Consider the following 18,889-nt stretch of genomic DNA (forward strand, 5'->3'; position numbering starts at 1 on the left):
AAAACAAAAACACTCAATATTTGTCATGAGTAATATGTTCATCATACAGATTAGATAAGTAGATACTGAAAATAACTAATATTTTGTGGGGAAGAAATTTAGAAAAAAAAATTGTAACCAAATTGATGATATTTTGAAATTTCTACAGGATCTTGAAAAAAGTAACTTTTTTTTTTTAAACGACAGAAAGAGGAGGGACTTTCCTTATTCTTAGCAGAAAGGAAAAGCAGGCATAAAAGGCATAAAAGAGGATGATATGTGTAAAAAACTGTGAATTTTTCTATATGCGTAGCAAATCTAACATAAGGAAATATTTAGCATTATGTTGTCAGGAACTAGTTTAAAAATATTTGAGTGACACAATCCAGTGCTTTAAAAATATTTTGTTCTATTTTACTTATCAAGCTATAAAATATAGTTTTGGAAAGTTATAAAACTATAGGTATTAAAGCTTTTAAAATGGTTTTAAAAGAAAACACTTAAAAATAATTTCGTTGATTCTGGTTTTTCCTCTATTTCTGTGTGTGTTATTTTCACAAAGGCACATAAATTTTGCTACTCATAAGGGCTCAGAATATGGATAAACTGTTCGAGGTAAAATGAGTTATGTTAGGAAGGATGGAGGAAATGTTGAAATCTTACCTTGAATAGGATAAGTAGTAAGGGATCATTTTAGCTCTGTAACTGACAGGGTGAAATGAGAAGGGTAATTTCCAGGAAGGATTTAGATCGGGGTAAGATAAGGGTAGTATACTCGACTAATTATTGAATAATGTTCTTTTAAAATAATGTGCTTTTACTGAATAATTTTTTAAAAAAATTTGATGTAGGCCAGGCATGGTGGCTGATGCCTGTAATTCCAGCACTTTGGGAGGCTGAGCTGGGCAGAATCACTTCAGACCAGAAGTTGAAGACCAGCCTGAGCAACGTGGCAAAACCTGTCTCTATAAAAAATATTTGATACAAAAAATTAGCAGGGCGATATGGGAGGCTGAAGCAAGAGAATTGCTTGAGACCGGGAGGCAGAGGTCGCAGTGAGCCGAGATCATGCCACTGCACTTCAGCCTGGGCGACAGAGTGAGACTCTGTCTTGAAAAAAAAAAAAATTAATAGTTTAAAGGTTTATATACACATTTTTGTGTGAACATTAGTTTTTATTTCTCTGAGATAAATTCCCAGGAATGCAATACTGGGTCATATTGCATCAGTGTTCTCAGTTTTATAAGAAACTGTCAAATTGTTTCCTAGAGTGGCTTTACCATTTTATATTCACACTAACAGTGTGTGTCAGTGATCCAGTTCTCTGTATCCTTGTCAGCATTTAGTGTTCTCACTGCTTTTTATTTTAGCTATTCTGATAGATATATCATGTATTGTCATTTAAAAACACTTTTATTTCTTCTAGACTTTAGGTTGTCTATAATAGTTTTCATTTTAATTTGCATTTTCCTATGATATTGAATATCTTTTTATGTGTTTATTTGCCATTTGTATATATTATTCTGCAAAATATTTCTTCTGTGTTCTCTGTTCTCTGTTCTGTGTAATTTTCTTCTCTGTTCTAGTCATCACGCTCCATGTCTTTTGCCCATTTTGAATTGCAATTTTTTTAACTATTGGGTTTTGAAAGTTCTTTTGTTGATACTTACCTTTTGTTTGATGCATGGATTGCAAATATTTACTCCCAGACTAAATCATGTCTTTTATTACTTTTCACAGAGCAAAAGTTTCTAATTTTGATGTGCTTGTTTTATAATTGAGAGAATATTGTGATTACGAATGAAGTACACAATCTCCAGAGAGATGGTTGCAGGCTTTAGAATAGAACCTTAGTTTGAAAGGGCAGTATAAACATTTATACCACTCATAAATATAGCTAACATTTACTTCATGCTTTCCATGTGTCAGACACAATTGTATGAGGCATTATTCTTATCATTACCACCTCACAATGGTGCAATAGCCAGGGCAAGGCTGCCAGAAATACTTAGACAAGGTAACTGAAGCCTAGCACCTTGATTTGTCTTCATTCACAGAGAAGCCAGGGATGGAACAGACAAAGTGCTTGGGTTTCCTCAGCACATTCTTTTTTTTTTTCTTTTTTTTTGAGACAAAGTCTCACTCTGTTGCCCAGGCTGGAGTGCAGTGGCATGATTTCAGCTCACTGCAACCTCCACCTCCTGGGTTCAAGCAATTCTCCTACCTCAGCCTCCCGAGTAGCTAGAACTACAGGCGTGTGCCACCACACCTGGATAATTTTTTTGTGTTTTTAGTAGAGTTGGAGTTTTGCCATCTTGGCCAGGCTGTTCTCGAACTCTCAACTGAAAGTAATACACCCGTCTTGGCCTCTCAAAGTGCTGGGATTACAGGCATGAGCCACAGAGCCCAGCCAGCACACCCATTCTTTACCCAGCAAAATCCAAATATTCTCAGGATGGATAAAGCATTTCTTGAGATAGCCTAATAGTGAATACTTCCCCATGTAATAACTAGCCTCCATCAGAACTAAAGTTTTAATGTTTCCAAAACAGTTCTGCCCCAGGAATCGGAATTGTCATGCCATTTCTGATGAAGTCTGAAAAAATGTTCATTTTCGGATATTTCAAATATTATGATTCTTCTACAGGTATAGCATGTGGATATAACTTATTGGTGTTTCTCTATATTTTGTGTTTTCAATGACCAGTTTCTAAAACTTGCACAGTCCCAGAAGTAGGAGTTGTTTTCTACTGTCTGAAGTTAGTGCCAGAAAAAGAATATTTAGAAGATTTTGATTATATTTTTATAGCTGTGTAGAGGCCTAGAAGTTAATCCTCTACATTTTAATATTCATGGTGTGTCTATTTCCCATATCTACATCTCTACCATTTCCCTGTCTCCAAAGGTTTCACCATTGTAATACTCTTTCCAGAAAAATTTAAATGGCCCAGTTGAATTTACTAAAATATTACATTTGAAAGCTTATAAAAATATGCAGTGTTTAGAATATGTTTTTAAAAATTGTGTGTCACAAAATTACCTGGAGAAATATTTTAAAAATACTGAGGCCCAGGACCAGCCCAAACCAATTAAACTGAAATTTTGTGGACTGGGGCTGTAGGATCAATATTTTAAAATGACTTTCCAGATAAGTATAATTCCCAGCTAGGGATAAGAATTTTGAGTTAAATTTGCTAAGTGATGGAAATGTATTAAAAATTATTGATTGAAAGCCTTAATTCTTAATTTTTAAAATTCCTTTTTTATACCCTTCCATTTTTATTTTAACTCAATATTGCATATTTATTTAATTTTGAGCCGCTTAGAAAATACATGAGACACACAAAATGAACTGCCTAGTCTTAATTGCAACAACACTTAAAACTTAATAAACATAATTTTTTCAATAATATATGAAATACTGTATGTAGGTAAATTACATTATTTAAAAATATTTAGTTGTTTCTTATATTAACATGTAGAATATTTCTATTATGAGAGAAATTACATAATTTTTGCAATTTTCATTGTCTCCATAAAAATTAAGCTGGTCTATTTAAATTAAAATGTTCAAATAAAATAATATATAAAGGAAAATTTGGGACTGATAATAAGGAATGTTAGAATTAAAGCATAAGGGTTAACTGTATTTTCATAAAAATAGAAAAGATAGGTAAAAAAGATAATTTTTTCATTTCCTAAAGTTTTTTCTCGATTTAAATGGTGACTTTTTAAATATATACTTATTATGTTATTCTATCTAGATTTCCTCGTTTGATAGCCAGATTCAGATGCTTCAAAAATTAGTTAAATATGTCTCGTAAAAACAAAACTGTGTTACAACTGATATGTTCTTTAGACAGATTCTATGGCCCTTTTGAAGATTTTCAAATTTCAGTCACCCATTCTGAGGATCCTTTAGTACAGACATAATTATATTTCTTTGCATAGGTTCCAGGACAGTTTTATAAATATGCTCAAGTTTGACCTGTTTTCTCATGGGTATTGATTTGGCATTCTAACATCACTGAGTAGTTTTAATTGCATTAAACAATTTTGTTCACTGCCTAATGATTCATTTTTTAAAATATTAGCAGAACAGAGAACTGATTCAGAAATTACTCCAACACCATTTATACCAATTAATCATTTAGTGTTGTTAGGACTTAAGTGAATGATAATAACAAAATGAAAAATCTTATGATGCAAAAACATTTGCATTAATAAACTTCAGAGATATGTATTATACTTCTATATATATCTATACTATGAATATAAAGCATATGTCACCAGTTTTTAAAATTAATAATAATAATGTAAAGCATTGCAATTCTGTTTTATGAACCTGAGAATACATGCACCGAAGAACATTTAAGGGTTAAGCTAATATATGTAACAGGAATGAAGATACATGGAAGGAGTTATGTGATATGCATCCGTGCATATATATAGAGAGAGATTAATAGAGAAACTTTAAATATCGTTTTTGTGAACCTTAAAACTATTAATTTGATGCTATTCAATGTTAAAATTAATTTAAATATTTAAGCCATACTAAGTAGAGCTGTTGAATCATTGCTCTTCCTCTGTACTTGTTATAGTATCTGGGTATAAGTAGTACATTAAAAAATTCAGTTGGGGCCAGGTGCGGTGGCTTACACCTGTAATCCCAGCACTTTGGGAGTCCAAAGTGGGCAGATCAGGAGGTCAAGAAATCGAGACCATCCTGGCCAACATGGTGAAACCCCATCTCTACTAAAAATACAAAAATTAGCTGGGCATGGTGGCACATGCCTATAGTCCCAGCTACTTGGGAGGCTGAGGCAGGAGAATCACTTGAACACAGGAAGCAGAGGTCGCAGTGAGCCGAGATCGTGCCACTACACTCTAGCCTGGCGACAGAGCAAGACTCCATCTGAAAAATAAAAAAACATTCAGTTGGGAAGATAACTAAACTTTCCTAGGCAGAACTCTTTGAAAACAAGCTATAGTTTCATAATGGAATTAACTAAATAGTCTGTCCATTTACTTGATGTTTATTATTTTTCTTCTCTATTCTAGTCATCATGCTAGACAGCAAATATAATAAGCTGACTATGACAAAGTCTGCTTCCTCTAGTCACAGTCCAGAAGCAAAGACATTGAATAATAGACTCTGGGTGAACTCAGATCCAAAAAAAAGAGAGAGAGAGAGAGACAAAATTCTTTCCTCTGTGAAGCCCCCACTTCTTCAAATTCCTTGGCATTGTGTATTGAATTGATTTAGGAGGTTTTATTTATTTTGTTTACACTTCCTATACTCCCTAGCTTCCTCCCACATTTTAAATATAAACTGTATATGGTAGAATCACACACATATGGAAAAGTAAACCATCCTAAATATATGGCTTGATGAATGTTGATTAAATGAATTTGCCTATATAACCAGCGCCCAGATCAAGAAACAGTATTTAATTAGAAACACAATAGCCCTGTGGCCAATCATTACCTCACATTCCACACATCCTGACTCTGAGCATAAACTAGCTTTACCTTGGTCTTTCCAAAAATAGAATCATACACGTATTAAAAGAAAAAGTAAAAGAACTAGGCAAGGTGACTCACACCTGTAATTCCAGCGGCTCAGGAGGTTGATGTGGTAGAATCACTTGAGCCCAGGATTTCAAAACTGCAGTGAGCTATGATTGTGCCACTGCATTCTAGCCTGGGCAACAGAGTGAGACCCCAACTCTCGGAGTGGTGGGGGAGGAAAGAGGATCTAATCCATAGAGATAACTGTTAAATGCCTATAATTATTCACATTCTTTGTCCTGGGAATCCCTGTAATTGAGAATTATTAGGCTATATTTCACCTTCTCTCAATGCACTTGAATCTGTGTGTCTTTTCAATCATCTGCCCTTCTCTCCTTTCATTGTTTTTTAAGGGAAGGAATGATCTGTGATTTGTCCACTTTATTCTCTGAGAGAGATCCCAGGAACAGTTGGTTGCATTGTCTGCCTGAGTATATGCCCACATGCACTTTTCCATGAGTAATTATGGATCACAGAAGGCCAACATGGTTCCACAGAGTTATTGTTAAAATGTGGATACTGATGCTGCTGAGCATGACAGTAGTTAAGTAGATGTGTGCCAAGGACCTTTAGCAAACAAAAAGTACCTACCCTGAGACCTCTGAAAATGATGGCCACCACTATAATATGTGAAGTTGCCCATAAAATACAATAAAGTCCAGCCTTACCTCCAGTGACACACTGTGCCATGTCGAGATTAGCGTCTTAAGCCATTGACTTGATTCACTCACTTGCCGAAAGATTTGTCTCCCCCATATCAGCCTCCAAATGAGCGCATTTTTTAATTCTGTGCTTTGGTAAAATTACTATTTGCTGAAAATCTTCCATTTTTGGATTTACTTAAAGAGGGATGAAATCACCAATTTAAATCTGTAACTGCCTAAGTAAATTTTATGGAAAATAGATGAGTAATTATAAATTTCATCAGTTAAATTAGTATCCCGAATGAGTCATTACACATTAAAACTTTCTGAGGCAAAGTGGCATAATGAAGAGGGCAGGCACTCAATTTGGAAACAGAAACTTTCTAAAAATATCTGGAATGTCCACTAACTAGCTATGAACACAGATTTCTTATCTACTCTAGGTACTATTTTTTGTATCTGTAAAATTGAACTGTAATTTCTTTCAGAGGAACAAGATTAGGTCAGTAATCCATAGAGATAACTGTTAAGTGCCTATAAAAGTATAATGTTTCTCTGTCAGTTAAAACTGTTTATGTTGGCTGGGTGCCATGGCTCATGCCTGTAATCCCAGCACTTTGGGAGACCAAGGTGACAGGATTCCTTGAGCCCAGTTGTTCAAGACCAGCCTGAGCAAAATAGTGAGCCCCCGTTATTTAAAAAAAAAAAAATGAAAAAAATTAGCTGGGCCTAGTGGTGCGCATTTGTAGTCCTATCTATGCAGGAGGTTGAGACGGGAGGATTGCTTGATCCAAGGAGTCTGAGGCTGCAGTGAGTTATGATTGCATCACTACACTCCAGTCTAAATGATGGGGTGAGACCCTGTCTCTAAAAAATAAACAACAACAAAAAAAACGAAAACAACATATGTGTATTTTCCTATTAGCCAGATCTTATTTGTAAAGATAAAAATCTGAGCTTTCAACTTATTCTTTGCCCTCAAATCCAGTGGTGCTAGGTGAATATTATAATTTAAGTGGCTATCATTATGTTTAAGTTGTAAAATTTAATTACAGGTCTATCGATAGACTATGTGGAAAACAAGCTTTATTGGATCAGTTCGGGGAATGGAACCATCAATAGATGCAACCTGGGTGGTGGTAATTTAGAAGTAATCGAGTCAATGAAAGAAGAATTAACAAAAGCTACAGCCCTAACCATCATGGGTAAGTGAAATGATTCTATAGCTTGGTTGCTTTGTATTGAATGAGGGCTGATTTATTATGACTTGTTACAATCTTAGGAAAGTCACTGCTAACACCAGAACTACATTCAAATTGCACACTTCTGTGAGGTTTTCTTCTCTTCCTTCTTTTCCTCTTTAGCAAACAGACTTATAAGATTATCCAGATCAGAAACTTAGCAATACTAACTTTACTGTCACTGATTCTTGGTGTACTATGACTTATATTATTTTATAATTATTATTTTCTGTGTTCTACTATAGTCCTCTAAAGTGTAAGGGCCTTGTGCATTTGTCACGATAAAGTCAAACCTGGCTTATCTCCATTTAATAAAGAACAGCTTGATCCATAGATAGAATTCAAAAGACAAGACAACAGGGTCCATTTGACCAATGATTGAAATAATTTCCCATTGAATAATTCTTTTCAGTGTTTCAGAGTGAGTAAAAATTTTACTTATTTGAGTCTTATTTCCATTCCTTTGAATTCGATCTTCTGGGGAAAAAAAGGTGCCAGGTAAGTAAAATGATTAGGAAACTAAAAGGGAGGTGTGGCTGCCATGGAGCAAATAATTAACCTCTACTATATTGAGATTAGAAGCTCATTTTTGAAATGTAAGTTTCAGTTTAAGAAGATAGTTTGAATTTTTCAAAAGATGTTGAGTGGATAGCATAAAGAAGAACTCTTTGGTGAGGATGGCTGAGTTTTGATTTAGTGAATGGCTGACTCTAAGCTGAAGTTCGCAGTAGGTGAAGGGTGTGAGAACTGGATAATCTACATAGAATTTCAGTAATTGCATTTGGTTACAGGATGATAATCAGACAACTATTTAATATGTATAATTTTGAATATTGTGATATAGTCAGAATAACTTAAAAACTTATATAATTTATGAAAATCTCGTTTGAATATATTTTTATATTTATTTATATAGGTAAAAAATTATGCCTTTTAATTCTATATTCTAAATCTTTTAGCCATTTGAGAACATTTAGTTTCTCAGGTTTGTGAGAGTATCTTTGTTGCTTTTGTTTTATTATACTTTTTTTTTGCTAATGTTCATGAGTATATGTTAATAAACAGTGGTTAATTGAGACAGATTTGGGAATCCATTTTCTAGACAAAAATTTGTTTTTATCTTTGATTTTCAATTAAATTAAAATATCTCGATGAAGGTGAATAAGGTTTAAATATTGCAAATTATTATTTAAGAATGAGTCTTCCTCTCTCATGAAGGAAGGAAAAAAGGAGATTGTTTTAAAAAAACTTAAGTATTAAGATGATCTCTATTTCAATTTTTATTATAGGGAAAATAGACATGAAACTATCTGCCTATATCACAAAGTTGTGAGAATCACCTGAAGTTCTAAATGAATGTACTTTTTGAAAAGCAGAATTCTATGGAAATGTCAAAGTTGTCATCTGATGCCTGTGAATTTGGTCCTTAAAGCACTCTCTATGTTTCCCTAGTTGGGAATTTCCAGATATGTGATAGAATACTTCATCAGATGTTTAGTGGTTTTCATTTGCTTAAGCTTATTCTTAAACTACTGTCCTTCTGCTATACCTCTTACTTTTTTTTTGTTTCTAAATTATTTCTTAGAATCAGTTTTTTTTTTTTTAATAGTTTTTCTTCAGATGAGGAATTTAAATGTGTAAAAGAGAAACTATCTTGTATTTAAGTCTCCAATTTTCTTTTGAGTCTTTGGGCAATTTATGTGCTATTTATATAGCATTATATTGACATTCTTTTCTTTGTATATATCCAGAAGTTATATATAAAACAAAAGGGTTATACTTGATAAATAGGTTATTTTACAGTAGGAATTTATTGACAATTGTTTTATAGTGTCTATAAGATGACTTTTTAAAAAAGCAATATATTACTCAGTATTGGAAAATGAACACTAATATTTTATCTTATGATTCTTTGTACATATTTTAAATAAAAATAAGCAGAGTTTAAATTCGGAAAGTAATTGAGTAATCTGCAACAGTCTCTAAATCATCACCCACGTTATGTTTTCAAAAACTTATTTCCAGTGTACTTTATGAAACCCAAACTAGCAAATAGCATAAGCAATGCACTCAATAAATTAGAGGAAAGGTGTTAAAAATCTCGCATAACATTTCAAGGAAAGTCAGTGACTTTTAAGGGAAAAAAGTTCAATAAAATTGTTGCCTCGTAGGAATACTTAAGGCTTTCTAAAGGTTTATTTCTGCTAATATTTCTGCTGACCATGTTCTGAGTAGGAAATGAAGACTAAACTTACAAAGCTCAATGCTGTAAATATAGTATCAAAAAATGGAACAGGTATCTATCTTAGCTAAAAATAACGTCTGTTAGGTTTGTCAACTGATAAATGAAAGAAGGAGAAAGTTTGAGTAAGATCATAATGCCCATATTGTGTCAACCCTGTGAATCTGATATGACATCAGCTTTGCAGAGAAACCCCACATTCAGAAATTAAAATTCTCTTAACAAGTAAGTTGCTGTGTAAGTATACCCCTTTTTGCCACCATAATTTGAGTAGCCCTGAAACATAAAGAATAAATATTTAAAACAAACAACCAAACAAACAAAACCTCTTGGCCAGGCACAGTGGCTCATGCCTGTAATCCCAGCACTTTGGGAGCCTGGGGCAGGCAGATCATGAGGTCAGGAGTTCGAGACCAGCCTGGTCAACATAGTGAAACCCCATCTCTACTCAAAATACAAAAAAATTAACTAGGTGTGGTGGTGGGTGCCTGTAATCCCAGCTACTCGGGAGACTGAGGCAGGAGAATCGCTTGAACCCGGGAGGTGGAGGTTGCAGTGAGCCGAGATCGCACCATTGCACTCCAGCCTGTGTGACAATGTGAGACTCAGCTTCAAAACAAACAAAAAACTTCCTAATGCCTCTACTGGCAATATGTTAACTGAACATATCGAAATGCACTTAGCAGTCTGAGATTTTAAAATTTAAAGTCCATAACCAAAGAGAATCAGGGGAGGAATCTCTATAACATTTTCTGGCTTGGTTTTAAACTTTCTCTTCTCCTCAGGCTTCTCCTTCTTTCAAAACCTCCACCCTTTCTCTTTGAGAAGAAAAAAAGAAAAATGTGATAACCTGCTTGCTGCTCAGGCTGAATACTACAGTCATATAATAAAGGCAATGAAAAAGTAAAACACGGGAACCTCACCAATATCCAGGGGATTACTGAAGACTGCAGTTACACATGTTTAAAAAGAAATTTGTCTACAGTGATCCTGAAATTACATATCCAGAAAACAAGTCATTGTGCTATGAAGTGATTAGTATATGCAAGTGTATGACGGTTCCCCAAAGAGGCTACATAGGTGCTGAATGATAAGTAACTGAAAGTTTGTCTTTCACTAAAATTTACGAGTAGTTTATCCTAAAGCTGAATTTAAAAAAATCTCTTTGAATACTTTGCGCAAGTTTTTAAACCTCAAGGATTATAAATTGGAACCACTTGAGGCTCTTAGTTTTACTTAGAATAGTACCCAGATCAAAATAAAGCAATTATTTGATGCGTCAGTCAAGACCTCTAAACCAAGATATATTTCATAAACACTTTACTATTTCTCCTTTTAATAAGTAGAGCTTAGCTTTCGTTCCTTTAAGCGTGGGTAGTGTCTCATTTTTAGTGGAGAGTATAAGGCAGAAGTGATGATATGTGGCTTTGGGGACAAAGTCATAAAAAACATGAGCTTCTTTGCCCTCTCTTGGATCACTGTCCTTGGGCAAAGCCAGCTGACGTGTTATGAGGACACTCAAACAGTCCAATGGAGAAGTACATGTTGGAAGAAATGCAGATCTCCAGCCAGCAGCCATGTAAACTAGTCATCTTGAAAGCTGAACCTCTAGCCTCAGTCAAGATTTTAGCACAAGCCAACAGCTGTAAAGTAACCTCAAGGGAGACTCCAAACCAGAACCTCCCACGTGGCTGCTCCCAGATTCTAGACCCACAGAAACCATGTGAGACAATGAATGTATTATGGTGCTAAGTTTTGTAGTCACTTTTTGCACTGCTATAGATACTAATTCATATTTTTACCTAGTCATTTATTTACGAATAGACTTAGAACTTCCAAATTTAATAGAGTTAGGCAGGTTATGAATGAATAAAGTATGTCAGGGGTGATAAAACCAAATAGCTCCAACATAAATATTAAGTAGAATCTGAGTCTAGGCCTGCAATATCTCAACTAGCTTGGGAGTGGCAGGATTTATGATGGAGTGGGAACAATGAATGTCCCACTTATGGTAGAACACCTCTCAGCTCCACTTATTTTTGTCATAAGAAATATTAACCATTTGCACCATATCTTTTATTTTTGAGGAGAAGGAAGAAATACAGATGTTTATTTGAAATCTCATAATTTTTAATTATTAGCAAGTAATCTTTTTAAAAAAATATTTTAGAAAAATACCATGCAGACTAACATACTCTTTAGGCTAGCTATGAAGGCTATGAAGGCTAACACTATAAAAGCCAAGCATTCTACAAAAAAGTAACAACAAAAATCCCTACAATAACCTTCTGTTGTTGCTTCAGTACAGAGGGCACCAGGTGTCACCTCTGGTTTGGTCATCATTTACATTGGTGACATTGAGTTGCTGAGAGAAAAGGATGGAGTTAAGACTGCTAACACCCAACTGTACCACTAGAGGGGACTTCAGTAGGAAAAAAAAAAAAGTCACCTGGTAGAGCTGGTATAATATACAGAGGAGAATAGGCCTCTCTTGTAGTGGACAGGATACGGGATTTTCTACGAAGATTTTCTGGTGGTGTTTGAACAGAGCTTGTATTCTGCCTGAGGTAAATACAGATTAAGAACATACTAATGTCAAGTCTGACTCTTACTTGAGTTAAACTCCTGAGAAGGCAATGTAACTACTTGTTGTAGAACTTTCACCCCTAACAGCAATAAATATCAATTGCCATTCATTCTTTCATTCTTTCAGCAAGCATTTATCAGTGCCCACTATGTGCCAACTGCTGATATACATGGTGGCAAGAATCCCAGCTTGCATAGTAACATGGAAGACAGACCATAAAGCAGATAAATCTGTAAAACATATAGTATGATAGTTGAATGTTAAGGGGAAAAAACCAGCAGATCAGGGAAAATAGATAAGGAAGTGTATGGGGTGAAATTTGAGTCTGAGTAGCCAAGAGTTTGCCAAGACAGTGACTTCTGAGTAAAGACCTGAAGAGATAATGAGAGATGGAAGGAATGCTGTGTGAACTAACAACTGCTTAACATTTTGTTGATTTTACAGTTTTTATATTATTATTTCTTAACATAAAACATAATTATATTAACATAAATCTTCCCAGGTGATAAGGTTAATTTTCTAAGTTAGAAATCTTTTAAGTTTGTCATGGCTCAAATAGAGCATTGTCTGTGCTTCTCCTGTTCTCCAGGGGGCTCACTTAGGCAGATGTGATTTACACTTTGGGTGCAATGACTGTTTAATGAGGACTATTAACACCTTTCAAGTTGCTAGATAAAAGCTGACTAACCTATAATTCTGCACATCAAATTCTTCTCCATTTTTGTTTTTATTTTATTTTATTTTATTTTATTTTATTTTAGAGATGGAGTCTCACTCTGTCACCCAGACTGGAGTACAGTGGCACGATCTTGGTTCACTGCAACCTCCAACTCCCAGGTTCAAACGATCCTCGTGCCTCAGCCTCCCCAGTAGCTGGGATTACAGGCATGCACCACCACACCCAGTTAATTTTTGTGTTCTTAATACAGACGGGGTTTCACCATGTTGGCCAGGCTGGTCTTGAACTCCTGACCTCAGGTGATCTGCCCACCTCGGCCTCCCATCTTCTCTATTTTTAAAGATGATCTTGTCAGTTTTCCTAAATGTCAGAGCTGGCAAATACAAAAGCTTCTACTTTCTAATATACAATAATAACTAGTTGCCCTAAAATTATATTTACAATCTTTTCTCTTAGATATTTTTTCTAAGTATTTTGCAAATTTTTTAAATGGAATTTTCTTTTATAAAATTACTTCTGTTTGTCCGGGCATGGTGGCTCACACCTGTAATCCCAGCACTTTGGGAGGCTGAGGCAGGTGGATCATGAGGTCAGGAGTTCAAGACCAGCCTGGCCAAGATGGTGAAACTCTGTCTCTACTAAAAATACCAAAAAAAAAAAAAACAAAAAAAAACCACAAAAAACAAATTAGCCAGGCGTAGTGGCGGGTGCCGGTAATCCCAGCTACTCAGGAGGCTGAGACAGGAGAATCGTTTAAACCCGGGCTGCAGAGGTTGCAGTGAGCCGAGATTGTGCCACTGCACTCCAGCCTAGGAGATAGAGTGAGACTCTGTGTAAAAAAATAAATAAATAAATACAAATTAAAAAAAAAAAAAAAACCTTCTGTTTTATGAAATAATACTGTAAAACAGTTTCCTACGTGATTTTAAATTATTTGTGCTATAAAATAGTGTATAGTCAGTTATGTAATATTTTACTGTTGATTACCTAGTATTCAGTTATAGGGATGTTTTTTTTTTTTTAATTTACCTTTTCTCTCACAACTTTTGACATTTTTCTGGTCACTAATGCCTGCAGGAGACAGTGAGGCAAGCTCAAGTTCATCAAGACGCTGTTGAGTTTTTAGTGTCTTTATGAGGAGCAGGACTTTAAAACTATTGACTAAAATTAGGGTTTCTGGGTTATTTATGGATTTTATTTAACATATATTTTTTTTTCCTTTCTGCATATGCAGTTTGAGAGCAGACTGCATATATTGTATTTACACTGAAGAGAAAGTGGAAAAAATAAATTCATGGAGATAAGAGAAAATACACATATGAAACAAATATTCTCACAAAAATAGTCTTATTTCTTGTTGAAAATTATGATGGAATTTAGGAAATAGAAGGATGATAGCTTATCTGTATTTTGTACTTATTTATTGGGACATGAAAGAGCTGGTGCTAATAGATCATAGCTTTAAAATAGAACTGAGGTTATGAATCATATTTAAGCAAACCTGAAGTCAGTATGTCTAAATAGAGAATCACTGACATGTTTGTATTTAATGGTCAGCGTATCATTTAATCACAGATGCTCTTGACATTGTTTATTACAATGAATCATGTAGTAATTTGTCAAGATCAAGAGTTGGAGCCCTGGGCCCTGTAAGGAGTATGAGTTTGAATTTACCCTCCACCATTCACTCACACCTATGAGCGATTTATTCATTATTCTCTGCTACTCTATATGCACAGATGCTCTCGTTTATATTTCATTTTGTATATGCTTTTTGTTGTTGTTGTTTTATGGTAGTAAATGATCTTTGGAAGTTGCATTTACCATGATATTTGTAGGTAAGGATTGCAAAATTATCAAGACATATTCTACTTGAGTGTCAAAGTGTAGTCATGTATATTTTTATTTATATATTTGTATATCTTACCTTGGGCTGCTATATGAATATAAGGAATATAATTGACGATCTTTCTCTTCTCTGAACACATTCGTATTTTCCTAATTCGGTGGAGTATTTTTGTCTCCCAAAATAATCATGTATGGACATGTCTCACTTCTCCATAATTTGAGACCACATTTTATTCATATGTTTCACTCATAACACACAGCAAGGCACTTTATATTTAGTACATTTAAATAATAATAGTAAACTATATGAATAAATAGAATAATGAACACACACACAAACACCCTCCACTGTGACCAAAATATATTTTCAGCACAAACAGACAAATGTTTATGTAAAATGACCATGGCCATAAATATATTATAGAATTTAAGTATTTATTGAAACACATATTAAAATAAAAAGTTAAGATATTAGGATATGAATTGAAATGGGGAGATAATGAAAAAGAGGAAAGATGTATAAAACATAACCAATCATTTCTGGCACCTATTACGTGTACATATGTATATAGAAATGCAAGGAAAGAAGGAATATATTGGATTTTGTCTGTTTTCATAGAAAGTAAACAGCTTAATGGAAGAAAAACAAAAACAGAAATTTAAACTCACACCAAAAGTAAAAGAGTTCCAAAACAAAACAAAAACTTTATAGAGTATTGGGTTCTTAAAGGTAGTCTCACAGCCAGGCCTAACAACATTATTCTCTTTAATAGTAATATTCTCTTTAATAGTAATAATTGTTAGTCTAAATTTTTAAAAAACATTGTAGTATTTAATTTACAAATCTATACTCATGTAATTCTTGCAGCAATCCCCTAAGAGATGTACCCTTAACATTGCTTATTTTAGAAATGTCAGCTGAGGCTCAGCTAGCCTGAATTAACTGCTCAGTTACATACAGTTAATAAATAGTGCACTTTGGGAGGCCGAGACGGGCAGATCACGAGGTCAGGAGATCGAGACCATCCTGGCTGACACCGTGAAACCCCGTTTCTACTTTAAAAATACAAAAAACTAGCCGGGCGAGGTGGCGGGCGCCTGTAGTCCCAGCTACTCGGGAGGCTGAGGCAGGAGAATGGCGTGAACCCGGGAGGCAGAGCTTGCAGTGAGCTGAGATCCGGCCACTGCACTCCAGCCTGGGCGGCAGAGCGAGACTCCGTCTCAAAAAAAAATAAATAAATAAAAAATAAATAAATAAATAAATAATAGTGCAGCAAACTTTTTAATCCATGGTGTTTAGATTTGAAAGCCTGTGTTTCTTCTAGGAATCTGTCCTATAGATATACTAAGTTATATATGCACTGAGATATATGCAAACATTGTCCTTTGCAGTGGTATTTGTAATTGCAAAAGTAAAATCTACATCTTCATTATAAAGGACTAGCCAAATGAATCATGGAATATCTGTAACAGTGAAATATTAGGCAAAAATTAAAAATGAGATTGTGTTAGACAGCTGGGGCTGCCATAACAAAGTACAATAAACTGGGTAGATTACACAATAAAAATGTATTTTTTCAGAGCTCTGGAGGCTGGAAAGTCCAAAGTCAAGGTGCAGGTGAATTTGGTTCCTGGTGAGGGCTCTCTTCCTGCTTTGTAGTCTTCTTGATGTGTCCTTACACATCAAGAAGGAGAAGGAAAGCAAGCATTCTGGTGTCTCTACTAATCCCATCATGAGGGCCTCATCCTCACAATCTCATCTAGAACTACTTACCTTCCAAAGGCCCCATCTCCTTAGGACTTGAACATGTGACTTGGGATGGAAAGGTGGACATAATTCAGTTCATAACAGAAGTAAACTGTATATTAATTTGCATTACTTTAAAAATGTATTTTAATTACAAATATGTTTTAAAAGCCTGTATAGACTGCTTCAACTTTTATCATTTGTATGTGTTTATTTAAAAAAACACAAATTTTTTTATATGTGTAAATTATATATTTTTTAACCACTGTGATGCACTATTTATATTAATAACTCTAATTTACAGAGCATCTACTTTGTTCTGGATAACTTACACACATTAGTGCTAATAGAAACAGTAACCATGTTGTGGAGATAATGTGACTGTAGTATTACCTCTGAAAACTGGATTGATCACTGTCAAAACTGGGTCTCTAACATAAGTCTGTCTATCTCCAAAGCCAGAGTTCTTCCCATTACACCAGTGATGTTCAGCTCCAGGAGATTTTGCTTACCAGGAGACATTTGGCAATATCTGAAGACATTTTAAACAATACTAACTGTGCAGGGTAAATGGTGTCGCTACTGTTATCTAGCAGCTTGACAATATGATGCTGGTGAATATCCTACAAGGCACAGGACAGGACAGCCCCCATAACAAGGAACTATTTGAGCTAAAATGTCAATAGTGCTGGGGTTGAGAAACCTGCACTGTACAAAAAATACCCCTTCTAACCTTCATAGCCAATTACCTCTATGAAACCTGATGCTGTGACTCTGGGCCCATCATTACAAATTTTGGTTAACAAAGAAATTCTTAAAAAATAAATGAAAGAGAGCACTTGGTGTTTATAAAACTTGATGGTATAACATTTTATTGTAAAGTGGACAGAGAAAGGTAAGAAGAGAATATGCTTCTTTTCTGTTTATATTTTTCTTTTAAATGTAATTTAATGAAGAGTCAGGATTTTCTTCATTTTTATACTTATATACTGTTATAATACTGATAAGTTATTCATTTGCTCTAATTTTGATTTGCTTACTGATTCAATAATTTATCAAGTGATTATCATGAGCCTGTCACTATTTAGGTTCTAGGAAAACAGCAGAGCATAAAACAAATAACAATTCCCTGTCCTTAAGTAGCTTATATTCCCAGTGGAGGAAAATAGTATATAAACAAATAAACAAATCAAGTTTATCAGATGGTAAAGGATACTAATGGAGAAAATTCAAATAGGACATATGATTAGGGAGTGCAGAGTTGGGTTAGGAGGAAGGAGCCTGAAAAATTAGAATTTTAAGTAGAGTAGATATGGCAGTTCTCCCTGAGACATGACAGTTGAGCAAAAATCTGAAGGAAGTCTGGAGTGAGTCATTCAGGTACCTGCGGGAAGAACACTTAAGGAAGGGAAAACAGGAAATGCAAATTGACTATTTGGCCATATTTTTAAACACATTTGCCTTTAGAAGGAGAGTCTTATTTTTTTTCCTTTTTCAGTACCTTAGGCATAGAACTTATTTCCCTCTCTACATAACTTTTATTCTAGTTAAAAAATAGCTGATGTTTGATGTGGTTCCACTGCTGAAATAGCTGATGTTTCATGTGGTTCCACTGCTGCCATTAAAGTATTATGCTGAAATAGATTACATAGTTAATTTATGCATATATTTACATTGAACAAAAAATGGATTGTATAATTTATGCATATATTTAAAATTAGCAAAAAATAGCAATCTATAACATTATTGATTGAAAGCTTGTATCTTTCATGTGCATAAGATTATTAATGATGAAGGAATTAGTTCTGCTTCATGTGTTTGGCTTTATTTCCAATTTATTATACCCAATGTTACTATTAATGATTATGCATTTTTATTATTATGCATTTTAATAAGAGAAATTTCTAGTAAATATGATTATTTCGAGTTGTTATAGTTAATGTTTATAGAAATAATAAACCATAAACCAGTCATATGAAGAAAATAACTATAGTTACTTAGAACAAACTTAACTTTGAAGAAGTTTGTTTCAATTTCAAATATTCTAAAATTAAAGCTTGAATTATTTCTATGTTTATGGAATTATAGCAGTTAAAATTATCTAGATGTAGAGAAATTGGTAACTTTCTTTAAAAGAAGATTGGGTTTTAGGGGGAAGAATTATCTCTAGACATCAGTTTTCTGAGATCACGTATTTATGAAATATTATTTAGTAGAAAGCATTTGTGGAATATGGACTATAATGCTTGAGAATAGTTCCCTTAATTAAATCTTTAAAACAATTTAGAAAAATAATCCCAGCTGCTGCCTGTCTCGGGGATTAAAACATTAATTTTCTTAGATAAATGAAT

The 18,889-nt window shown here is 34.3% G+C and overlaps 1 protein-coding gene across 3 annotated transcripts in view; it reads left to right on the forward strand.

The window, feature by feature from the left end:
- LRP1B (LDL receptor related protein 1B) overlaps nt 1-18,889 on the forward strand; it is a 1,933,102-nt gene that overhangs the window by 1,335,234 nt on the left and 578,979 nt on the right. For all 3 annotated transcript variants that reach the window (XM_050752792.1, XM_050752793.1, XM_050752794.1), the window contains exon 32: nt 7,250-7,399. In XM_050752792.1, the coding sequence (XP_050608749.1) occupies nt 7,250-7,399 (150 nt within the window). The remainder of the gene's footprint in view (nt 1-7,249; nt 7,400-18,889) is intronic.

Source organism: Macaca thibetana, chromosome 12, assembly GCF_024542745.1.
Source record: "Macaca thibetana thibetana isolate TM-01 chromosome 12, ASM2454274v1, whole genome shotgun sequence".
Classification (NCBI taxonomy): Eukaryota; Metazoa; Chordata; class Mammalia; order Primates; family Cercopithecidae; genus Macaca; species Macaca thibetana.